Source organism: Blennius ocellaris, assembly GCF_963422515.1.
Source record: "Blennius ocellaris genome assembly, chromosome: 11".
Lineage (NCBI taxonomy): Eukaryota > Metazoa > Chordata > Actinopteri > Blenniiformes > Blenniidae > Blennius > Blennius ocellaris.
The window spans coordinates 17,214,420-17,240,571 of NC_137660.1; the positions used below are offsets into that span (position 1 = coordinate 17,214,420).

The window sequence follows — 26,152 nt, forward strand, 5'->3', positions numbered from 1 at the left end:
ACTTGGGGAGTCATTTGCGATAGAGGTAGTATTACTGGAACAGCCTCTTTGGCAGGTTCACCAGTAAGTATTTCATGGTCTTTCTGGATTATTTCTTCTTCTGTTTCTAGTTGAAGAAAGGTAAGAGTTGAGTGAACTGCAGGTTTTTTCTCTTGGAGTTGTAGATCTGAAGCTACTTCGGGATGTCGCGGTACAGTAACAACTTCTGTCAGAGCCCCAGAGTCCAGTGGTGGAGTTTGCACTGGAGACTGGGGAACTTGTGCTTCAGCTGGACCCTCTGGATGAACAGTTGATAAAAGTTCTGCTCTTGCTAGGGTTTGGATGATTTGTGGTTGGATAACAACCTGTGGGTCTACTGTGACTGTAATGATCTCAGCTTGAGGAGGGAGTATTGACTCAGTGACAGATTGTTGCTGTTCTACATATGGTTTCTTAATTGGAGGAGGTACAGTATGTAATTGAATAGAAGTCTTCTGATTTGATGATAATGGAGAGATATCAGCCACAGGCAGTATAGATTGAACATTTTCTTTCCTGACTTGCTCTTTAGTCACAACAAACTCAGATGTTGTCACTTGCTCTACTGCCACAGTTGGAGCTATCACTGTTGGAGGTGGATGCCTTACTGTGGGAACGGATGCTCTTCGAACTGTAACCTGTGCTGAAAATGCCTCTGTGGGTGTTTTTTGCTCCATTGGTGTGGTCCGTACTCCTGACACCTTTGTAGATGGGATAGAACCTCGTCTTATAGGAGCCTGAACTGTTATGGCTTCTGTGGGTGAACCAGGCTCTGATGGAAGTGTTATCACTACATAGGTTTGTAAACATTTGGCATGTCTTGGAGACAAAGGAGACTTTGGAGAAGTGGTGCCCAACTTATACTCCACGGGTCTTGTCAGACTAAGTGAGAGAGCTTTTGGAGGTTCTTTTGTCCTGGGCAGTGTTGCTGCTTTAGGAGCAACTGGAGGAGGTGGTGGCTTGACACTCTCACCTGGTCTGTGGCTGAACACTAGTCCAGCAGGTATTGATATAGGTTTAGGTGGTATCGGAGGGGGAGGCTTGGTCATTTGACATGGACTAGTTGTAGTAACAGCAATTGGTGTTGTCTCTGTGGAAGTTGTTACTGCATTGGGAATTGACGGCTTTGGATACACTTTTGGTTTGGGTGATGTAGAATGAGAGAATGGAGCTGGATCTGTAACAGGTATTTCTACTGCATGTACTGCCTGTATTCCTGCTGTAGGTTTAAGTGGAAGTGGTGGAGCTGAGGCTACTTGGACTGAAGAGACTGTTGCCAGTGGTAATGATACATCTCCACTCGGTATATCTGCAATTGGGCATGTGGTTGTTTGACTGCCTTGTAGAGGTGAAGCAGCGTAAGATACTGATCTTGTATTAACTCTATCTTGAGTGGTTTGACCAGACTGAGATAATTTTTCTACACTTGGTACTATGATGACTACATGCCCCTGTCTGGTTTGGGTCACTACCTGAGGAACAGATGCACCATCTGGTTGCATGTCTTCCATTCTTGGTTGTATGTCCACAACTACAGACTGCATTGTTTGACCAGCCACTGTGGCTTTAACTGGAGTGGTATGTTGATTCAGCTTTTCAGGTGGTGGTTCTGGGGTTGACTCAGGTAATGACACTGAAGTAGATCGAGGGGGAGGAGGAGGTGGAACCTTCTTTTTAACTATAGTAGTTGATGATTGGGCTGGCGTAAATACTTGCGCAGGTTGCAGTGGTGCTTGGACAGGACTCACTGACCGGATGGCTGATTGTCCAGGAACTGAGGATACAACTTTTGCAGTAGTTACAAGTGCTGAACCTTGAACAGGGGTTTGTGTCGAGATTGGAGTTGCAGTTGAAACGAGATCAGGCATCTGGACAATGACTGGCCCGGGGCATAATGGCAAAGCAACAGGAGCAGAAGTCACATTGACTGAAGCAGAAGTGGTCCCTACAACAGATGAAGTTGCCACAAGGGCTTCAGGTTGTGCTGAGACAACATTAGGTACAGGACTTGGTGATGAGACCTGTACAACTGCTGAAGGCATGTTAGGTACTTGAGATGGAGATGAAACTAAGTCTGGCATTTGGACCAAAACGGGTACAGCAGTAGATGGCTCCTTCTGAAGCTGAGTTTTGTCTTCAATAGTAGAACATTTGACTGGTACTGTTGAAGGCTTTTCAGCTTTGGATGGATCAGACACCACATCTGGTATTGTAACTATGACTGCCACTGGAATGGTACTAGTCACGGGTGCTGCTGAACGTATGGCAGGCAATGACACTTCTGGGATTGATTGACCTTTATATGAAGTTGGAGGTGTTGGTGTCGACATTGGAGTTGAATCTGAGGAAGGAGGTGTTTGCGCCTGAAATGATGATGACGATGTTGCATTGGAAGCCAAACTGGAGTCTGGTGTAGCTGGTGAAGTTGGAGGTGACACTGGTGATACAGGGGAAGGAGTAGTAGTAAGTTCTGGGGCTGAAATTGGTGTTGGAATAGGTTTTGGCTCTGGAATCTCGCACACTACACATATGGGCTCCATATCGGTGGTTTCGGACAAAGGCGGACTTGCGGATGGGTCTTCCTTAGTCTCAGAGTCGTCACTTGGGGTAATGTCTGAGGACATACCCATGCCATACTCATCTGCAAGACTGTCATCTTCTTCTTCTCCAGAGGAACACTGTGTAATTTTAAGATCTGGTATTGGAAATAATGCTTTTCTGAGTGCAGGATCTTGAGGGATCATAGGCCTAACAAAACCTATTGACCCACTAGGAGTACTTGGAATAGCCATGCCCTCAGAGCGCTTGGGGGGTTCAGAAGGACGTGGAGGGGCTGGCCGTTTCTTTTTCTTCACAGCAATATCACCAGAAGCTTCAGTGCTTATCATAGGTAGATCTGTTTGTCCAGTGAGGCCAGTGTCTTCCAAGGATATGGTCACCACACAGGTTTCAGAAACAGATGGAGGACCAGTAATTGAAACTGCTGAAGATGACGGATCCATTGCAGTCTGGGCCTGCTGAAATTCATGCTCAATCATCATCAATTCTCTCTTTTTCTGCATCATCTCCTCATAAACCTCTTCTGGAGATCTGAGTTTTTTCACAGATTCAAAGCCAGAATCATTTCTGGGATCCTCCAGTTGAGTTTCACTCAGCTTGATTTCAGGTTCTTCAACTAAGGATTCATAAAGGTAGTCTTCTATTGCCATTCCTCCATAGAGTGGTTCAATATCAGGAGGACTTTCTCCTGGAATGGCTTTTGTTTTCTGAATAATCTCTTCATATGCTTCTTCTGCACTCTTTAAGGATTTTATCACAATATCCTCTTTTGCTGGATCAGGAGAGGTGTATGGTATAACAGTTGGTGAAGGTTTACGTCCTCTCTGTACAGCTCGTTTAGCTTCTGATTCAGATTCTACACTAGCAGAATAGTCGGAGCCTGATGTTCTATGTGTTTCATTTATTACTGTGACCTCTCTAAGGCCCTCTGGAGAAGAAGCACCATCAGTAGGAGACAGTGGGTGGCCATGAGCCCTCATCTTCTCTTCATCAGAGGAGTCTTCGATGGTAGGGAGAGAATGAGTTGGCTGTCTGTGCTTACCTTTACGGTGCAATTTGTCCCGACTAACTTTCCTGTGACTGGGGCTACTATCGCTGTCCTCCTCAAGAGACGACGCTGATGTATGAGAAGACTCTGGAGTAAAGCTAGATGCCTGAACACTAGATGAACCCTTTGACAGGGATTCTGTGATGCTTTCCACATCATCATCCGTACTCTGTCGTTGTCTTAGGACTGGAATAGCTTTCTTGAAAGTAGTCTTGGGCATTGTTTCAGGAATATTTTGAGTTAATACAGTAGCTGTCTTTGCGAGTGCTACATTTCTGGCAGCACTGTCTTCATTATCTGCAATGCCTTTTTGCAACAGTGATTTGGCCGTTACTGTTGCATTATCCAGTTCAACCTCCTTCACAGATTCTACATTTGCCAACTTCTTCTCTTTTGCATCATCTGATAAAGACATTTCTTCTTCATCTCCCATACCCATTATCTGTTTACGAATGAAGTCTTCATCTTCCATTGAAGAGTCAGCACTTTCAGTTTTCAAGTCCTCACTGCTAGATGAAACATTGGTGACTTGCAGCCTCCTTCTCTGTACCTTAGGTGATGGTGAAGGTGTGATCTCACTTCCACTACTCTCTTCCATTGCTTGGAAACTTAGGCGCCTCCTGTCAATTTTAATGTCTGTCTTTACTGGCATAGATGGGTTAATACTTATATCATCTTTGGGTGCATCACTTGATTTCTCATCATTTAGTTCCTGTAATATTGGCAAAATCTGGGGTTGATCTTCATTAGGTTCTTCTGGTTTAAGGGGACGCTGAGTTGAATCAGCAGCTCTGTTTTCGAGCTGAACCTGCCCAGCAGGTAGTGAGACCTTATTTTTTGTCTCAAAGTCTTCTCTGTTTTCATCTTGATCCTAAAAAAAGAAAAAAGTGAATAGAAACATGAAAAAGGTCCAAATCAAACATTATACTGCATTGTATGATTGAGAAAAGCCTCCCTCAACCATCTCTTGTCAATACAAGCTGAGCAGAAGTGGTTACACCACTGTAAAAGACATAAGTGACATGACAGAGATTTAGCAACATCATTGAAAAAGTACCTGAGCCAGTTAATTTCCCTCTTAATTTTTAGGTGTGACAGATACTGAACTAATGTATGATTTGTTGTTGTTTTTATAACAGCCACCCACTCAGTGCAGCAGAGGTTTGACATCAGAATGGCACATCATTTTGTTCTTCACATAGTGTTTAGTCCTGTTCTACCAATGCACCTATTTACGCACATACCTTGTTACTTTTTTTTGTTTTGAAGCAAGGCAGATATATAATCCATACCCATTGACAAATGGGAATACTGAAATGGCAACAGCCACTAAATACAATCTATGCGTAACAAAGGCAATGGTTAAGCTACACAAAGATCATAGTTAGTTATTAAATCTAAGTAAAAGTTTGAGTTCCAACCCTTAGTTGAACTTTTGTTTTCACAATAGGCTCCTATAATTAGATAAAAAAAGATGTGCCACTTTTGTAACCAAACATTATTCAAAAAACATTGGCAAATAGAACTCTGTAATCTTTATCATTCATGTCAATTTTCTTTATAGCTAAATTATTAATGTTAAAATGTTATTACAATAATTATTTCAATATAGAGGAACTGTTCTTACTTGTATTGTGACACACGTCGTAGACAGTGGTTCTGGAGTTGAGGTGATGCTGGTCATTTCTTTGACTGACTTTGCGGTCAGTTCCCTGGGATCGATGGCCATGGCAGGTTCTTTTTCTTTTACAAGCTGTTGTTCGTCAGACTTTGGTTGCAACTGATTTTCCTGCAAAGCCTGTGTTGGCTTTGCCAACTTGTCATCCTTGGTAATCTTCTCTGGAACAGACTGCTCTTGTTTTATTTCAGTTTCAGCCTTTTCAAGCTCTACAGCAATAGAAGACATGGGCACAACGTTTGCCACCATCGTGGACAAGGAGGAAGCTGCACTTGCAACCACTTCACCTTGTTTAATATCTGGTTTAGAGTCTGGAGCTATGGGAAGTTGTTTTACACTAATTATTTTCTTTACTTCTGTCTTTTCTTTGGGTTCACCAGACATTATTGGTGTTTCAGCCTTTGACAGTGTTTCTTGCTGTTCCATTGATGGCGTCAGGGTTGGAAGCGGTTCTGTTGTAGATGCTGCCAAAGGATTTCCTGCTGCCATGGGTAAAACTCTTGCTGTGGTGACTTTGGGTTCAATTTGAACCGGTACTGCTGTCGCCACTGCTTCCATCTTGATGGATGCTGACTCAACTTTTGCTTTTGAAGTAGGAACTGTTGGTACAGCCTCCACAGTTGCAGCCACAGGCTGTGATTTTGAAGCTCCAGCCATGGGCTCGGCTTTTGCTGGAGCACTTTTGGGCTCTGACTTTTTGCGTGCAGGTGCGACCTGTGTCTCTGGTTCGGAGGATGCAGGTTGAGGCATTTTCTCTGCGTCTCCAAGTTGTCCCGACAATGCTCTTTGAGTCTGGCAATTCAAACATAGCCATTCCTTCTGAAAACAAACAAACAAACAAACATTAGAAAACAAAAATCTACCTATGTTACAGCAAAAAAGAGATAATGATATTATAATCAATATGTTACAGATTTCATTTTTAAAATCACATGTGAAAAAAGGGAAATATTCTTACCACGAGCTGCCTGACTTACATAACCTAACTCATCCAAGACTATTTCACAATCCAGCTCAACTGAAATGCAATCAAACCAAATATGATCTATACCCAAGTAATTTATTTAATGTGATTAAGTTAATTGATTTTTTTTGATTGAAACCATAACATTGAAGTCACAATTGCTTAAGTGGCCGAAAGACGTTGTAAATATACAGATGACGACACCCAACACCTAATTCTAAACCCATCATCACTGAATATTATGATCCACACACCACCACATCCATCACAATATGGAAAGAGGAAGAGCACAAAATCGAGACCTGACCAGACACAGAGTTCAATTCAAGGTTATCAAAATGATATATTGTTTATTTATTATGCAATTTCATTCATGCAGGTAAATTAGCAGGAGTTAGCAACCAACTGAAACTCAGTTAGTCTCTCTTCTTATCCATCGAATTATAACCAATAAACATGAAAATGACACAGGAAAAATAGTGCACTGAATCACTGGCTCCATGTGATTGATGTGTCTAAGTACCAAAACAGTACACCACACTGTCAAAAACATTTCATTATTTGCTGGACTAGGAATGCAGGAATGCATGGTGGGATTATCTGGGATCGATCACGTAATTAATAAACACGCCTTTTTATCTCATATCTTAAACATGCATATATATTTAAATATTACAAAATAGTGATACTATGTATGTTATGGAAGCACATTTGAAAGGTTGAAACAACAGAGGCATGAAGTGCCAGTTTTGAGAACTATAAATGCGTAATATGATACTGGATTTGTGAGAAGGGTAACAAAGTTATGCTATGTTTTACAGTGGATGAAACACTGTCAAATTGTAAACCGCAAAATACATCTTTCTCTTCTTCCAAGCGATATGACTAACAATAAGTGCTGACTAATGTCATACCAAAGTAATACAAATGCAGCAGTTAGCTCAGCCTATCTCACACCAAAACCAAAGCATTTAAACCTATATTCCATACACTGAAAGCTCATAGTATCAGCTCTTAACATGCTCTCTGCTCCTACAACACACCTTATATTACTTGTAAGACAGCGATAAAAATGCTTACCTTGCAAAAGGGCTAATCACATTTTATGAAAAATACTATTCAGATAAAATTGAATCCACTGATGAAATTTTGTATAACATAAAAGCCCCATTAATGGCCAGAGGAAAGAAAAGTACTGACTCTCTATGGATGAAGCAGTGTGTCTGTACGAGCAGGCTAGCGAACCAAATCACAGCAATGCGACTGCCTCTGCAGAGCCAGGGAGAGACGCTCCAATACAGGACAGAGGGGGAGATGACAATGTACACATATACTGAGAAACACCCTAAACCCTATCTTGAAATCTATGCAAATTGACAACACTAATTGTTTTGGTACAATGATCATAAAAATATATGACAATAAAGCACTTTAAATGAGATGTATCTAAATAAACAATAATTCTGCATGCAATGACATCAATTAATGCACTTCAGAGTATCCCGTGTGCAGGTTTGGCTCAGGCACGCACGTTTTTACACACACCAGTGGCATGAAGTTTTAATTTGATTGGCCATTTTTAAACAAATACTGTGAATCAAATAATGTTTGATTACTTCTTTTGCATAAATGAAAGTGTGACTACTTGTATCCAATGACAAACTCTGGGCAGTTGCAACATGAAAAAAACTATCAAGCCCTACTGACGGAGAAACTGATAATGATGCACCTGGTTAGCCTGATCCCTTTTTCAGTCACCAGAGGTTCTGTCATGAGCCTAATAATCCTTTTTGTTCCCACCAGGAGCCAACAATACCTAATCAGCACAGTGCAAAATGCATCACTGTGTTAGTGTTTAATATCATACAATATTAACTCAAAAATACACAAGCAATGACTTCTATTGCACCATAAGAAAGGTGTATATTACTGACAATACTGGCAAACCTTGAAGCTCTAACAAACACAAGGAGACATAAAAATCAACGAGCCAACTAAATAAATGCTCTTTCTCAATCTCTTTATCATGTTTTCAGGGTGTAATTACTGCTAACAAGGGACATGCTCTTGTTCCTGTGTATACTAATCAGCAAAATAATTTCACATTGTTAAGCAATTCAGTTGATAAATTAGTAATAACCAACTCCAGCTCTTCCTGCTTATCTGATCATCTTATAAACCCAGCACAATGCGATTATCAGCAGCAGCTTACATGCACTAATGCTGTCTTTACAACTATGAAGATGTACACGTATATGGGTATCAGTTTCAAAAGAATAATTTTTCAGTCTTTTTTTTCTTATTGTAGTTTAATTCCAAGCTCTCATAACCAAAACATGAGTAAGCTCAGACTAATATCATTGGCAGGGGTGTCAAACTTACTTTCACTCTGAGCCATTTACAGCTGATATGTTCTCAATTTGAACCGATTTTCCAGGTTGTAATCTGAATTTGAAATAAATCTCATACCGTATCTCTTCTATAAATGTTAGTAAACGTCTGTTGCATCCTCAGCAGCATGACCTCTACAGCCTTCAGTGTGCTTGTTTTCACAAACTCCCTGGCAAAGTTTTGATGCTCATGCTGTTTTGATATCATTAAGGGAGTTTGCTTTCAGTGCTGCATCACTGTTCTCCCCACCTGTGTTGCCACCTGCTATTCATGTCTGAGACTCACGGGTAGAATTATGTCTTCTGATCTTAATTCAACAGTGAAACCTTTTAGAAAAAGGCATTTACATTGTTTGAAAAATGCACAGTATTGAACCCACTTGTGCACCACTTTTGATGGAGGTGCAGGTTGGATTTTTGACACCCCTGCTCCACAGACAGAGCCATTAAACAAAACAAAAACAAAACAAAACCCCCCAAAAAAACAGATAACCGTGTATAGTTGTTAGAAAAAAATAACCCAAAACCTCAGGCAGCTGCATGATTGGGGACAGTATTCCCCTTCATGGCATCTAATTATTGCCACCACCTTCTCAAAATGGTCATATTACACAGACATGGAAATGTAAGTGACCCTTATCAACTAAAGTGTAAACAGATGTGCATAAAAAATGCATGGTACTGCAATGAAATGCTCCGATTCTGCACTGTGCATCATATGCCAAACATATCAGCAAAGCTAAAACATGCTCAGACCACAAAAGCACAAGCCTTGCTTGTGAAAACTCATTTAACCTGTGATTTCTTCATCAGACAGTAATTAAAAAAAGGAAAGCAGCATCAGTCAACAAAAAGTAATCCTAATCCTTCCACATCCTCCTCCAGTGTCAGTCACTGCCTTGCAGCCACACTGTTTCAGAGCCATGCAGAGCCGCAGGGTTTAGGAAAGCTGCCATCATCCTTTTGTCTAATTAAATCTGTTTTATGAGTAAAGACCAGGAGCTCCAAGCGGAGAGCAGTGGGAGAGGCAGCTCCACACGATTAGCCTGTGAGCTGGATTACCAGACCTTCACGATGACAGCAGTCAGGAAATTAGGCTCTTGACACAGGTGTACCACACTAAGTGGATCTGCTCAGATTCAGGAAGAAATGCACAGTTCACTTCATTCACAGAAAAAGATATTCTGCTCGAGTAAAACACGTTGAATTACTTAAATCAGTTTGTTGATACTCATACACACGTCATCTCGTCCTCACAATTTTACTGAAACGTAAAAAAGAAAAAGAAAAAAAAAAGGATTATATGTTTTCAACTACCAGGTGTGTAGGCTTCCCCAAACACATATCCAGCTGCAGAGAAACAGGTCACCAATAATCCAAGTGGTTTTGGGATACATATTTTATGATGGCCTGATTGAGGGAATTGACTTTTGGGCTGTGGACTCTAATATTCCGTGGTCTCTCTTCAGTGCTCTCCTGCTGTTGCTCGTGGAACCGGTGAGGTTGTTATTGATTTGCTGGCAGGTTCCTTTGGCACACACTTTCGCTTGCTAATACACTTGGCTTTCAACAGCCCCCACAGTGCAGGACTTCTCATAAATCCGGCCTTTTGATAATGCAGAAACTCAACCAACTAATTTGTAATGAGCAGAATGGTTGATTCTAAACAGAAGAAAATACAATCTAATCTTTTCGTTTTTTTCTTAAGTTAGACACCGAGCACAAATGTATTTGATGGCAGGATGCAGTGCTGCAAGAACGGTTGAAGAACGAGGGTGAGAAGGTGTGGCACAAGCAGAAGGGCATATACGCTATAAAAATGGGAGTGAATAGGAGGAACAGAGCCAAATGTCTTAAGGGAGGCTCTGTTTGTTCCTTGCTGACAGAAAGCCTGACATATATTAAAATAACAACCCGATTCCTTCTCAGGGAATTCATTGCAGCTCCTGGAAAAAGTGGCTCAGAACGCCACAAAAACGTAGGTTTATTGTCGACAATGAAATTGTAAGCTATTTATATAAATCATTGGTAACAGATAAATTAAACAATAATTTCACTGTTCATACTAAAGCAAGTATACTTTAAGTATGTTTGGAAAAAAATAATATTTTACTTAGGATACTTGAGGATTGTGATTATAGTACTCTGAAGTTTTTATGTATTGATGGTCAGTGTTTGCCAACTTCCCTCATGTTCATGTCTGCATAAACATTAAGTATGTATATAAAAGTATAATTATACAATGTAATCTAGATGTTTTTTGTTAGCTGATAAATATATTGCAACTACTTAAACCTTTGATGGAGTTCCTTTGCTATCCCATGTTTACATTTATCCACAGCATCCTTCATTTAGCAACTTTAAAAAAAAACTAAAAAAACAAAAACAAACATCTGTGCCTTTCAGTATTTGCTGTGCAACGTCACCATTTTCCCAGACTGAATGTCAAAGTAGTAGCCTGGCCTGTCTGTCAATCAACCCTCAATGGGAAAAACGTTTTCCACAAAAGCACAAACTGTGCTTGTGGAATCTTATTTAACCTGTGATTTCTTCATCAGACAGTAATTTTAAAAAAGGAGAACGGCATAAAAATTATTTTCACGTATGCAGTCATTAGCTATTTTGTAGTATTTCCTTGCACATGAGCATTTTACAAATCTGGCCATATGTTGTATCATTCATAAAACCTCACCTGGGATACATATAAAAAGTCTATACGCACACACAAGCGCTAAACATGGTGGGCACCACACCAAAGACATATACTGAAAACTATGTGAAAGCATATCAGCACTCAGAATTCACCATAAATCACAGTCCCCCTGAGATAAAGGTTGTGCTTATAACTATGGTTGAGTCGGATGTTAAAATGCACAGAAACACTGACTAACAAAATAAGATTTTGATTAGCAATAAGTGATTTTTGTGCACACTTTATTGTGTGGTTTTATCATGTTCTCCCAGTATGTGATTGAGTTTTCTCTGGGTACTCTAGTTTCTTCCCACAGTCCAAAAATACACATTCAAGCCGATTTAGTGACTCTAGGGATCGGCTCTTGTGGGCCATTTTTTTTTTTTTTTTTAAATTCATAAAGTAGTAGATAACTGTCCAATTTTGTTGAAATTGTTCTTTAAAAAAATATTCTACATGAGAGAAATACAAGCTGAAAAGTAGAACATGGACTTTGCACAAGAAAGAAAATGTAAATAAAATTCAAACAAAAGATATGGCCTTCGATACAAATATGAAAAAAGAGAAATAATGTGATGAATTGTCCTTCATGGTGTCTCACTGTCACACAGAAAGCTTTAGCTGGCAATGGATGACACACGTGCGCCCTACTTATCAGACAACAGTCGCTCTGTGGCTTTTGATGGCATCAGCTGAAGCAGAACAGGCAAGAGGAAAATGGATAGATTTGCTGCGAGCACTCACTTTTACCAAAGTGGTCTCCCTTTTGTCAACCTTTATAAACCTTCTCATATTTTAAAAGGAGTCAATTCTGTCTTCCTCCTAAAAGAGCCGCACATATTCAAGATAGAGAACAAGAAATCACAGCCACGCTGGTTAAAGCAGGTCATTGGGCAGCAGTACGTATGGCAGCTTATTCTGTTCAGATGTGTTTAGGCCAAGCTATTTCTGGTTCCCTGAGCTATTAAGGGGAATGAATTTATGTCGTACACACATCTGCAATCATTTATGCTTATCCCTTCCCCCATCCAACCTCTACCCTCAGGCTCTTCCCCCTCAATGGTGTCAACAAAAATAAACTGTCAATTATGTAAGAGGCTAAACTATTTCATTTATCTCTCCATAATGGTGTGAGATTTGGACGGCACGTGTGCTTATCAATCTCTGAGAAACCGCTAAATGCAGGAAAATGGAATACATACATTCAGTACAGAGATAAGGTTTGTCGTTTGTGAGCAGTCTGCATTTGGGCTTGTTCTTTTACAAATTAACTGTCAGCACAAAATGATTTGTCCTTTAAGGTATGCAGGAGAGGAAAATACGTGTATCATATTTGGGGTCTAAAAATTATCTTCTGCATGAACAGTAAATAAGTGCCACAGGGGCGTGTGAGCTTCTCAGACAACCACACACAAAAAAAAAAAAAAAAAACAGTGACATGGAGGGATAATTTTAATGCACCTCACATGGAGGTTAAAAACTATGTCGGATTAAATGACACTTGTGCTTCATTGCAGTTCACATAAAATTGTTCAGATATTGTTGAATTACAGGGAGCCACTGTTCTTTGAACCAGCAGATGTAATGTCTAATGTTCTAATGTACTGCAGTGTGTTGTCCTGGTCTTAATCCGTTTCACCTCTGCTTATTGGCATATCACAGGGCTTTACCATCTCAAATCTCTCACGGGGGTTGGAGGTTCCCTGCTCTCTCGTGGCATCAGATCCCATCACACTAATGCTGTTGCACAACCCTCAATCACTTTAATACGTTTTCAGGGGCTGCCGGCCTGCGAGAGCACTCTTCTCATGAGTAGTTATGTAATACTTCTGGCCTCTCCAGAGCAAAGATGGCAACAATAGTCTGTCAACACTTAAACTACCTTTGGTAGGTTATTAAAAGTTAACGATTTAAAATTGAAGTCTGAAAACAGATATCCAATGTGCCGGAGCACTTTTATCTCATAGTCCACCAGATTTGCAATTGACTTTCATTTCAAGAAAAATAAACGACATTGAAAATAACCAGCCTTCGGTGTGCTTTGTTGTTAAAAGAAATAGTATTGAATTGAGTCTCAAACCTTCAGAGTTTTTGCATCAAATAAAACCTAGAAATATAATAGAGAAAGAATGGTCACAGCATTATGTTGGCTTAAATAAAATATTTTGTACTTGGATATACAATACCTAAACTCATAGAGAGGCTCGCAATATCATTGTCATGCTTCAATAATATGTGCAAACAGAATCAGCTCTCAAAGTGCAATTATCAATTCATCTTGTATGCAGCTTTGTCCAGCTTATCGACGGAGGGACCTGGAGCTGATCCAAGCTGACAATAATTGAAGGCAGGGTACACCCTGGACAAGTCGCCACTCCATCATGGAGCAAAGACAGACCATCGTACATATTCACAGCAATCCTGAAGTAACAAAAACCAATTCCCCTAATATACATTTACTGTATATGGACTGTGGGAGGAAATCAGAGTACCTGGAGAAAACACAGAGCCGGGGATGGAAGTGGGGATTAGGTGAGAGAACTCACTGCAGAATTTGGAATATTACTTTGAGATGAGAGCCGGGCATGTACAAGCGGAGCGAACAAGCTGTTTTCAAATTTCACACATCCACCCTTTACACTAGTTCATTACAGGGCAAACGGAGAGAGACGCTCACATTCACACCTACAGGCAATATGGGATTACCAAGTCAACCCAAACACAGGTTTATGGACTGAGTAAGGAAACCAGCATTACCAGAGATGGCACCAACACACAGAGAGACGACATGGAAACTCCACACAAATAGACCACCACCATTTCCAGCGTGTTCTCACAATGATGTGAAAGTGCTAACCAGTGCTTCATTGTGAACTCTCCCGTTGTACATAACGTACAGCACTAACCTCAACCGATCATAATGAGGGTTGTGAATATACCACAGGTGCTTTAAACATTGACGTATTTCATTGTGAGCTGAATCTGTCACAATGGATTGATCATCTGGTGAGCCACATTTTAGAATGCTCCGGTTGTTAGTGTCTTTGTAACCTGTGCACTTGCTGCTCTATCTGCTTGTCATTCTCAAGTCACGACTCGCATCTCACTGCCCAGAAGCTGAACTGAATACTAACAGCTGTTGCTCTTGCCCTTGTAATATCAACGACACCATGTAATGATTATCGTTTAGCTGAACTCATGACAACTTAACTGACAAGTACAGAGACTCAGGGAACTCAGGGTGAATATACACATAAATAACCATATTTATGATACTCACCGCTGCTGTATGGGGCATCGGGTTAAATCCACAGAGATTGCAGACGGTGTTTTTGCATTCAGTACAGGTGTTGTAGTTGGGGGGATCCTTAGAGCCCACATTGAGTTCAACTTTGCACAGCGGACAGGTGGAGAGAACTGATTTAGAAGCACTCTGAATTGCTTCTGTGGACTTTGGAGGCTGTACCGAAGCTTTCTCCACTTTTGTCTTTGCCAGGGAAGAAGGCTTAGCCTGAGGTGGCTCTGATTTCTGTGCCACAGGTGGTTTGGTGTCCTTTGCAGGTGCCATCTTCGGGGACACTGGAGGGGTAATCTTAGGAGAGACACTGCCTGTGGTGGACAACTTCCGTGGAGTTGGTGGTGTAGCTTTAGGTTCATCCTGAACAGCAGAAGTTATCAAAGTGGATGCCGAGGACAGGAAAGATGATCCAAAGCCAAACATCTTTCCTTTCACAGAATCAGCAGTCTTTGCAGCAGTAGGTGGAGTTTTCGGGGCACCAAAGCCAAAGAAACCCCCTGACTCCTGTTTTGCAGGTTGAATGGGTGGCGTTACAGATTTAGCTGGAGAAGTCCCTGCTTTTGGAGGCTGCTGTGGAGGTGGAGTTTCCTTCTGTTTAACTGGCTGAGATGGTGCTGGTTCAGGTTTGGGAGGCTGGGTCACAGGTCTTGTCGTCTGTTGAACTTCTACTTTTACTTCTTTCTTGGTAGTTTGAGAATCCTGTACTTGTGCAGGTTTTCTTGCTGGCTGTGGCGGTCCATCCACATCCTGCGGTTTTCTTTGTCCAGCACCTGAAACTATCTCTGCCTTTGGTGCTTCCACCTTTCGGACTACAGTTGGCATTGGCCCCTTGGCTTCAATGCTCTGCTCTTTTGGTGGGGTTGTTTTAGTCACCTCTTTTTGCACATCTGTACTCTCTTTAGGTTTCTCCTGTACAGAGCTTGGAGGTGTAGAAATCTTGCTTGGTGAGGGCTGTCGTTTCATGACGGCAGGTCCAACAGGCTCTGCAGCAGCCCCTAGTGCTCTCTGCATCTGGCAGTTCAGACAAAGCCATTCTTTCACCTGAAATAAGAAGAGAGAAAAAAAATCAACGTGTTATTTTAAGAGACAAACAAAAATATGATTTATACAGCAATATTGCCGATTTAAATTCCTGGCTTTGCATAGTGCAAAGTGCACTGAACCATTTCAAAGATTATACTCTGACTATTCACAGATTATTCATTAATAAAACTATAACAAACCAGCAGATCATGTCATTTGTTGGGAAAAGAAAACTTGTTGCCTAAAAAAGGACAAAGGTATTGTATTTAAGAATTATTGCACACAATTAAGTCCCATTTATATAAGTTTTTTTCACTCGTCAGTATACCCAAACTAGTGACTGAACTGGGAAAGGAAGTGTACAAGTGCTAAAGTGCATCTTGACTGACTCTTGGTGAAAGACAAGGTACACTTAGAACATGGCACAAACTGAGTGAACTGAGTTGAAGTTGCTTAGAGACACGCAAACTAAATCTCTGCTTCAGTATTTAATGCCAGGTGTTTTTCTGCCAACCTAAACTTAGATCTCAGACTTGAAGATTGGTTGACAATATTTGAGAAAATGTTCATGAGCGAAATGTAATAACATTAGATGTGTTTGTAATTACAAGCAAACTCTTTAGTGATTGTTGCTCTGAATATGTGTGTAGGAATTGTTTTGTCTCCCTGTGTTAGGGCTTTATTGACTGGGCATCTTTCAACTGACACCATTAGAGTCAAACTCCTGCCACATAACTATGGTAGATGATGAATGTATAGCTAATAAATGGTCACTACTGAACTTGAGTACAATTCATCTTTGTTCACAACTATAAAATGAACCAATCTCTAAATAAATGCAAACAGTCAAAGAAAGCAAATATTACATGTGATAATAGCGATTTACCTCAGACACATTTGGCATTGGGTTAAATCCACACTGGTTACAGACAGTTGCCTTGCATTCTGTGCAGGTGTTGTAGTTGGCAGGATCTGCAGAGCCCATATTCAGTTGGACTTTACAGAGTGGACAGACGGTCTGATGTGCCTTCACAGCAGCTTGGGTGTCTGCTTGTTTCTTATTGAGCTCAGGAGCTTTGTTCACTTGAGTTGTTGATGGGGTCTTATCTTGTTGGGGCTTCACTGCCTTATTTTCCTCGGTTTTCTGGATGGCAGGTGGCTTGGTGTCCTTCGAAGGTTGTGTTTTTGGAGATGGTGGTTGTTGTAGAGGCTTTGGAGGAGCCTTGTCTGGTGGCAGAGCTGGCTTAGATTGTTCAGGTGGCTCTGACTTCTGTGCAGCAGGTGGTCTAGTGTCCTTTGCAGGGGTGATCTTAGGAGACACAGGAGGTGTAGTTTTAGGGGAGACACTGCCTGCTGCAGACAGCTTTCGTGGAGTTGGTGGTGTTGTTTTAGTTTCATCCTGGACAGCTGACGTTATCAAAGTGGATGCAGAGCTGAGGAACGATGATCCAAAGCCAAACATCTTTCCTGTTACAGATTCTGCAGATTTTGCAGCAGTAGGTGGCGTTTTAGGGGCACCAAAGCCAAAGAAACCCCCCGAGCCCTGTTTTGCAGGCTGAACGGGTGGTGTTACAGATTTAACTGGTGTGGTCTCTGCTTTAAGAGGCTGTTGTGGAGGTGGCTTTTCCTTCTGTTTATCTGGCAAAGCAGCTGGCTTAGAAGAAGTCCGAACTTGTGGACCTTGTTGCTGAGGTACACTGGGCTGAGCTTTAGCCTCTGTTGATGGTTTTGATAAAGCTGGCAAAACATCAGTCTTTGTGACAGTGGGTGCAACAGTTTTGTCAGGCAAAGGAGCATCTTTTGGAGCAATTTTCTTTGATGGTGTGCTGAGGGCTGGGGAATCTTCTTCCTTCATTGTAGCAACAGTCGCAAGCTCCTTTTTGGGCACGTCTTGCTTGGAGGTCTCTTGTTGAGGAGTAGACACTGGTGTTTCTATCTTCTGTGTGGCTGCAGGGACCTCTTTGCTTGGTGAAGGTTGTAGTTTCATCATAGGAAGACCTGGAGGTTCAGAAGCACCAAGGGCTCTCTGCATCTGGCAGTTGAGACACAACCATTCCTTCACCTGAAAAGGCACAAAAACACAAAACATGTATATGTAAAAGGTTGTAAATCATCAAATGTCAACACATAATTATTATATACTCATTTGTTGAAGATTCATTGAGAATGATAATACGGTACTCCCAAAAAAATAGATTACAATTCTTTGTAACAGAAATATAACATGATTTGTTTTTTATGTAATTACCTCTGTTAAATTGAGCATAGGACTGAATCCACACTTGCTACAGACAATTGATTTGCATCCAGTGCAAGTGTTATAGTTGGGAAGACTTTTGGGGTCCATGTTAAGTTCCGCTTTGCAGAGTGGACAAGTAGATTCGCCCACTTTTGGGGCAGCTTGGCAAGCTTCAACTTTTTCAGGTTGTAATGGACGCTTATCTCCTGTGGTCTCTTCTGGTGCGGGAGCTTTGGCCTGCTCAGGCTGAGATGTGATATTTTCCACTTGTGGTTTTTGATCAGCATCTGGTTTTATATCCTTTTCTTGTTCCTTCTTTGGAGAAACAGGAGGACTGGACTTTGGAGAAATCTGTAATTCTGACATTTTGCCAGAGACTTGTGGGGCCGACATTTTACGAGTGCTTGATGTGAGATTCTTTAGAGAAACTGGAGGGCTGGACTTGGGTGAAATCTGTAATTCTGACATTCCTGCAGAGACTTGTGGGGCAGACATTTTGCGGGTGCTCGATGTTGACTGCTCCTGAACTGCAGATGTTATCAAAGTGGAAGCTGAGCTGAAGAGAGAAGATCCAAATCCCAACACCTTCCCAGTCACAGCTTCAGTTGCTTTTGAGGCAGCACGCTGAGATTTTGGACTACCAAAGCCAAAGAAACCCTCTGATTCTTGATTTGACTGCTCCGGTGCTGGTGAAGCAGTTTTGGGAACTGATGTTTCACCTGGCTCTGTGATCTTCTGAAGCACTTGCTGGGGCTTTGCTTCATCAGAAGATTTTCTTAGTCGATCAAGTGGTTTCTCAACCTTTTCATCTTTCTGCTCTTTCATTTGTGAAACGAGTTTGACTGAACTTTCAGGTTTTGTAGTGTCGGGGACAGCAGGAGCAGATTGCGCTGTTTTCATGTCTGCAGTGCCCATCTCTTTTCTTGGAGGTGCAGTGACAGCTGTGACATCCTTTGGAGCTGTGGGAGGAACTTTCTCCTCTCCTTTTGGAGCTGAATTAGTAGCTTGGATGTCTTTTGAAAGTTTTGGAGTAGGAGTCGTCTCTTCTCTAACATCCAGTTTCTTTTGCATTGCTTCCAGTGCAGGGCTATCCTCAGTTTTGCGTGAAGCTTCAACTTTTTGTGTGTCTTTCTTTTGGTTGGCTGTAGCATCTTTTTCAGTAGAAACAGTTGTGGACACTTTGCTGGGAGATGCCTGAGGTTTCGTCAGAGGAGGCTGTATTGATTCAGTTGCTTTGAGGGCTCTTTGCATCTGACAAGTCAGACATAACCACTCTTTCATCTGCAAAGGAACCACATTATAGCGTATTAGGCTCATGCATCTGTAAACCATCAGGGAGAAAAATAATTTTAATAAAAGCGAGCTTTACAGAAGCAAAGGAAATATTACAGAATGGTGCAGAAATTAGTTCAAAAACCTCGAAATAGGTTAGCATGCATGTACTGCATGCATGCATGTATATGCGGTGAGGTGTATGTGATAACCAAAAACCACATATTTAACTAATAACCCATTCATAAGATTGGAAGTGTTTTTTTTCTTTTCGTTCTTTTTTTTTTTTAAAGGCAATTGCTGGAAAAAATGTGATATGCGTTGCCTGGGATCACGCCAAACATATTTTCTAAATTGAACAATTTGGAGATGTTTCAATTTCTTATGCGTTTGAAGCCAAATTGGTGGACATAATAGCTTAAAACAGCTCACATAGTGAAAAATCCTTAAAATAAAATTCCTTTGTGGTCAACAGCATTTTACATTTGATGATCGTATTTAGACTTAAAAAATATTCAAGTGTTATTCCTCTCAGAAAATCATGTTGCTGAATGAAACATGGAAGGAATCCAAACTCTCAATTCAAACATAAGTAATTGTGCAAATAAAGAAAAAAGAAAAAAGCATTTTGTGGTGTGTTATTTTAGTGATTCTCACTCACCTCAGACTCATTTGGCATGGGAGTGAATCCACACTGGTTACAGACGGTGTTTTTGCACTCAGTACAGGTGTTGTAATTCGGCAGCTCCTTGGACCCCATGTTGATTTCAACCTTACAGAGTGGACAGGTTGATTTACCAGGTCGTATGGAGGCATTGGAAGGTTCTACAGCCGTATGAGGCTTTGATGGATCTTTTTCCTTGTTGCTTTGCCCCATTGGAGGTGTCTTCATTTCTTGTGGTTTTTCTGCCTTGGTCTTCACTTGTGCAGCAGGGTTTTTGACTTCTTTAGCAGGGGATAACTTTGGAGAAACTGGTGGAGTAGTCTTTGGCTGGTCCTGGACAGTGGAAGTGATTAATGTGGACGCAGAACTGAAGATGGAGGAACCAAAGCCAAACATTTTTCCAGTCACTGACTCTGCAGGTTTTTCCGCTTCAGGCTGAGTTTTACCACTGACAAAACCAAAGAAGCCTTCCGAGTCTTTCTGTGTCACTGTCGCGGCATTACTTTGCCTACGTTCGGCTTGCCTCGTCTGGCCTGGTGATTTATCAGGAGGTGTTGATTTCTGGGGGGACTGTGGCATTTTCTTAGAAGGAACTGGGCTGACTTGTTTCTTAACTACTGGATCAGCAGCAGTGTCAGAAGTAGCTGGTTGCGGTGTTACAGATAATTTCCTTTGGGGTGACTGTGGAGCGGATGGTTGTTTCTTTCCAGCTTCAGCTGGGCTGGGGTCTCTCATTTGAGGTTTTGGAGGGGGCTGAGAGGTGACAGAAGTGACTCCTTTAGGTTGTGTTTCTCCTAGAGCACGTTGCATTTGGCAGGTAAGACACAACCACTCCTTCACCTAAAAAAAGAAAAAAAAAGTCAATACTTAATAACGAACTTCCTTCATCTTCAAAATGTTAATATCCTTATTATCTAATATACATGAATACATGAATCGGTTACATCTATTTTAATCAAAGGCAGTATGATACACTTTCAGAAAAGTGAGCATCTTCAAGTTTGATTTCAATTAGTCTTACCTTTGTTTCATTTGGCATGGGATTAAATCCACACTGGTTACACACAGTGTTTTTGCATTCGGTGCATGTGTTGTAGTTGGGTTGATCTTTAGACCCTATGTTGAGTTGGACCTTACAGAGTGGGCAGGTGGACTGGTCTGGTTTCTTGGCTATTTGAGAAGCATTCAGAGGCTCCGATGGGGCTTTATCCACTTTCGCCTGTCCTGATGATGGTGTCTTGGGCAGCTGAGATGACTCCATTTTCTTTTCCTGCTCCAGTTTCCCAGAAGCTGTGGTCTTGATGTCCATTGCTTTTTGTTTCACCATTGGTGGATCTTTTGCTTGTTGTGGTTGTTCTGATTTCTTTTCTTGTTCTGCTTTATTAACAGGTATTTTAGAGTCCTTTGCAGGGGACAGCTTGGGAGAGACAGGTGGAGTTGTCTTGGGTTGGTCCTGGACAGCTGAGGTAATCAAAGTTGATGCAGAACTGAAAATGGAAGATCCAAATCCAAACATTTTTCCAGTTACCTTCTCTGTTGTTTTTTCAGCATCAGGCTGAGTTTTACTACCACCAAAGCCAAAAAAGCCTCCTGACTCTGGCTGTGTTGCTGCAGTGGCATTACTCAGTTTACGTCCAGGCTGATTTGCAGTAACTGGCAGTTTCTCAGGAGCTACTTTCTGTTTTTCTGGTGGTGTTGATTGGACAGGCGTCATGGTGGCTTCATTCTGTGGAGCAGTGGAAGTTTCAGATTTGTTAGATTTCGCTGACGCAGTAGATTGCTTTCTCTGAGGAAGTTCTGATGTCTTCTTATCTCCCGCAGGACTTTCCTTTACTTGAGAAATAGGCGGTTTGGAGGAGTCTGTCAATTGAACTGCAGCAGGTGTGGGTACTTTTTTAGGTGATATTTGTGATTTCAGTGTCGGAGGGCCTGGAAGATCAGGGGCTCCCACTGCTCTTTTCATCTGACAATTAAGGCAAAGCCACTCTTTTACCTACAAAAAGCAATAAACAGAAGACTCATGTTAGTATATGGATTTACAATGCAACATTAAGACATTCAGAAGAAGCAGATACAAATTTCCTGAAAGCTGAACAGGAGGTGAGATAATGAAAATCTTAAATGCACTGGCACTAAATGCATACAAATTTGCCATATGAACAGGTGCATTTGAAAAAAAAAAACTGTCACTCAAAAGTTATAAATTTTGGGGGGATTATTATTGTTTTACCATTTTTTTCTACACTGTATGCATCTTCTATAGTGCTTTATCCAGATCAGGGTCACAGTTCACCGTACAGCCTTATTTTTTATACTCACAGCCTATAAACTAAAAGGTTTGAAACATTTAAAAAAAAGAAATTGTGCATTATGGTCTCCTAAAAAATATGAAAAAACATAAAATTTTATTTTAAACTATTTTAGAATTTTTAAGATACTGTATTATTGATTATCATGAAAATGAAAAACTTTGAATTTGTTCTCTTATGTGTAACAGACGTGTAACTGTTTGAAGTAAATCATGTAAAAAAATTGACTTTTCCACTGTGATGCATTCATATACTCGCCTCTCCAATAGGCATGGGGTTGAATCCACACTGGTTGCAGACGGTGGTTTTGCACTCTGTGCAGGTGTTGTAGTTAGGAGGCAGCTTGGAGCCGATATTTAGCTCAACTTTACACATTGGACAACTGGTCTGGCGTGCATCTGGAGCCATCTTTGAGACTGGTGTTATCTTTGGCACCTCTGGCTGAGCTTTATTATCTTTGCCCTGACTGGATTCATCCTTTATATTCTCCCCTGGCGTTTGTGTTTTAAGTTGTCTTGCAGGCGACATTTTAGGGGAAGCAGTCGGTGTGCTTTTGGGGGAAATCTTAGATGTAGCAGTCATTTTGGGTGAGACTTGTGGTGGTGCAGACATCTTTCGAGAGCCTGGTGGTGTAGTGCGCGAATCATCTTGAACAGCGGATATCAAAGTGGATGCTGAGCTGAAAATAGACGACCCAAAGCCGAACATTTTTCCACCTATGGACTCCGTTGTTTTTGATGCTTCAGGCCCTGTTTTAGGGCCAGGTTGTTTTCCAGACTCCGGTGTTTTTGAGGTGACCTTGCCCTGCCCAGGTTGACTTGACTGTGCAGTTTGTTTCTGAGGACTTGATGTCCCACTGATATTTGGAGTCTTCTGACCAGGAGCTGGGCTAGCTTTTTCTTGATTTTCTGGCTCACGAGCAGGTTTATTTGTAGGTGTTACTGATGTAGACTGTGTTTTCAGCGGAGAACCGGTTGTGGAGCCCCCCTTCTTTTGAAGTGTATCAGGCACTGGAGTCTCGGTCTTTGGAGGGCCGTCAGCTTTCAATACTTCCGTCTTTAAAACTGCTCCTTGATTAGTAGCTGTTGATTTCTGAGGGGCAGCAGTTGGAGGAACTTTGTTGGCTGCAGTTTGTGATTTCATTGGCGGTGCCGTGAGTTCAGATGCATTAAGAGCCCTCTGCATTTGACAGTTGAGGCAAAGCCATTCTTTTACCTGTAAAAAGAAAACATGTTGAATGAAAGTACAAAACATTCACCGTAATATACAATAATATCAGATTATTGATGTTGAGATCATGTATATTCATCTTCATGATAAAGTATAATTACCCTATTTTATTATATTTTTTAAATAAAGAGATTAATTAATAGTTTTTGCAATATTTACCTCAGATACATTTGGCATTGGGTTAAATCCACATTGGTTACACACAGTGTTTTTGCATTCAGTGCAATTGTTGTAGTTGGGAGATTCCTTGGAGCCAAAGTTGAGTTTTGTCTTGCAAAGTGGACAGGCTGACGGACTTTCCTTGGGAATGGTTGAGACACTTGCTGCATCTTTCTTAGGCTCAGGGGGCCCTTTTTCTACTTTGGCTTGTGACAACGGGGCGGGTTTGGGTTCTTGAACTTGCTTCATTGTATTCTCCTTCTCACTTTTTGGAACAGTCTGGGATTTGGTTGCGTTCGCAGCAGGCATCTTGGGCGAAACCGGTGGTGTTGTTTTTGTTTCACCTTGGACTGCTGAGTTTATTGCAGTAGATGCAGAACTGAATAATGAAGAACCAAAGCCAAACATTTTTCCACCCAGTGATTCAGCCGGCTTTGCAACATCAGGTTGAGGTTTGGAACCTCCAAATCCAAAGAACCCGCCAGCTTCATCTTGTGTGGAAGTAACACTGCTTCTTTTAGGTCCCTGTTGATTTGTCTGGTTGGGTGGTTTCTGAGGAGCTGTCTTCAGATCTTGCTGTGAAACTTTCTGACTAGTCGCTGGGCTGGCCTGTTTTTGACTTTCAGGTCCTTTTGTGGCTTCAGTCTTTGCTGCCGTCTCTGGTGGCAGAGATGTTTGCGGTTTTCTCTGAGGGGAGCCTGATGGAGAGGTCTGCTTTGTCTTTGATTCAGCAGGTGTTGGGATGGTGTTTTTCATTGGAGGTTTTTCTCGTGGGGAAGTTTCTTTCGTTAGAGTGCTGGCAGGTCCATTGGCTTTATTTGGTGACGCTTGTAGTTTCATCATGGGAGTTCCTGGAGGCTCAGCTGCTCCAAGAGCTCTCTGCATCTGACAGTTCAGACATAACCACTCTTGCACCTGCAACAAAGCACACAGAAAAAAAAAAGAATTTTCTATTTGCGTGGTTGCGATACAATGAACCTAATTTGATACTGTCATGAATTGTTATTGTTAACATGACAAATTACTTGCATTGCGAAGTAACCTAACTTACCTCTTTAACGTTTGGCATGGGATTAAATCCACACTGGTTGCAAACAGTATGCTTGCACTCAGTACATTTGTTGTAGTTGGGAGGATCCTTTGAGCCAAAATTGAGTTTCAGTTTACAGAGAGGACAGGTAGACGGGCCTGACTTGGAAACAACTGGCGAGGCTGGAACTTTCTTTGATGGCTCTGGTGGAGGCTTGTCTGCTTTCGTCTGTCCGGATTGTGGATCCTGGGCCTGATGTGGTTGCTCCAGTTTCTTGCCTTGCTCAGGTTTTTTGATGGAGGGAGATTTGGAATCCTTAGCCGGAGACATTTTAGGAGAAACTGGTGGAGTAATTTTGAGCTCATCACCAGTTGAAGAAATTAAGGTGGATGCAGAGCTTAAAAAAGAAGAACCAAAACCAAACATTTTCCCCGTCACTGACTCGGCAGGTTTTGAAGCGTCGGTTTGACTTTTCTGGCCACCAAAGCCAAAGAAGCCTCCTGAGTCTTGCTTTTGTCCACTTTGGTCCGGTTGTTTCTGAGGACCAGTCTTCTGGCCCCCCTGAGGTGTTGTGTGACCAGGAGCTGGGGTGCCGGCTTTTTGGCGGTCTGTAGTTTCAGCCTTAGTGGGATGTGTTGCTGGTGTTGATTCTTTCTTCTGTGGAGAACCTGGTGCAGACGTTTTTTGTGGCGCAGGTTGAGTTGGTATCGGCTTTTTTAAAGGATTACCCAGAGAAGTATCTCTTTGTGGCTCAGCACTTCCAGCAGCTCGTTTTACCTGGCAGTTCAGACAAAGCCACTCCTTTCCCTGGAAAACAAAGAAAATACAAATTAACTTTTTAAAACAGATTTCCACGCATGAAAGCTGCCAGTTAGCTGTTAATGTTCTTTTCTCAATAGAAAAAAAACAGAGGGATGCAGTGATTAACACATTCAATATTGTTTGTGCATAGGTAACAATCACTCTTTACTACATTCAAATATTATAGTAGAGGTTTGTCTTCATTTTTAAGTCTCACAGTAAGAATAATTGAAAAAAGTTCCACTTGAGTTACCTGAAATACTGAGTGAAACATGAGGGGTTTAAATTAAATTTGAATACCAGTGTCAGCATGTGTATGCAAAATGCATGTAGCCCTTCAGTAAGGTACATACTCACTCTCTCTCTGTGTGTGTGCGTGTGTACGTGTGTACGTGCGTGCGTGCGTGCGTGCGTTTGTTCCCTCAGTGTACTGCCATCTCAATGACTCACAGCCAATGAATTTGACATCATTACAAAATTGCGGCAGTGATTTGGACCTCATCTCGGTTTGGTTTATCTTATCTATTCACTCACATTAATAGAAAAAGAAAATATTTATTAAACACACCTCCTTCATGAGCTGGACTGGATTCTCAGACATAATTCTTAACAGAATTGTCGACTTAAATTAATTCTCCAAATAACGAATGAACGTTGAAATTAAACCTTAAATGAATTTGAAACAGCTGCAGTAGATAAACCTAAGCTTTAATAAACCTCATTCACAAGTGTCTTCAGCATGCTATATAGCTGTGTCTAAAGACAAAACCTTTGACAG

At 41.4% G+C, this 26,152-nt stretch overlaps 1 protein-coding gene across 1 annotated transcript in view; it reads right to left on the reverse strand.

Moving 5' to 3' along the window:
* pclob (piccolo presynaptic cytomatrix protein b) overlaps positions 1-26,152 on the reverse strand; it is a gene marked incomplete at both ends in the record, with an annotated part of 50,905 nt that overhangs the window by 22,527 nt on the left and 2,226 nt on the right. Inside the window, 5 exons of the mRNA XM_080504719.1 lie at positions 540-1,142; positions 2,070-4,496; positions 5,253-6,122; positions 14,630-15,688; positions 16,557-17,732. Of these exons, the coding sequence (XP_080360845.1) occupies positions 540-1,142; positions 2,070-4,496; positions 5,253-6,122; positions 14,630-15,688; positions 16,557-17,732 (6,135 nt within the window). The remainder of the gene's footprint in view (positions 1-539; positions 1,143-2,069; positions 4,497-5,252; positions 6,123-14,629; positions 15,689-16,556; positions 17,733-26,152) is intronic.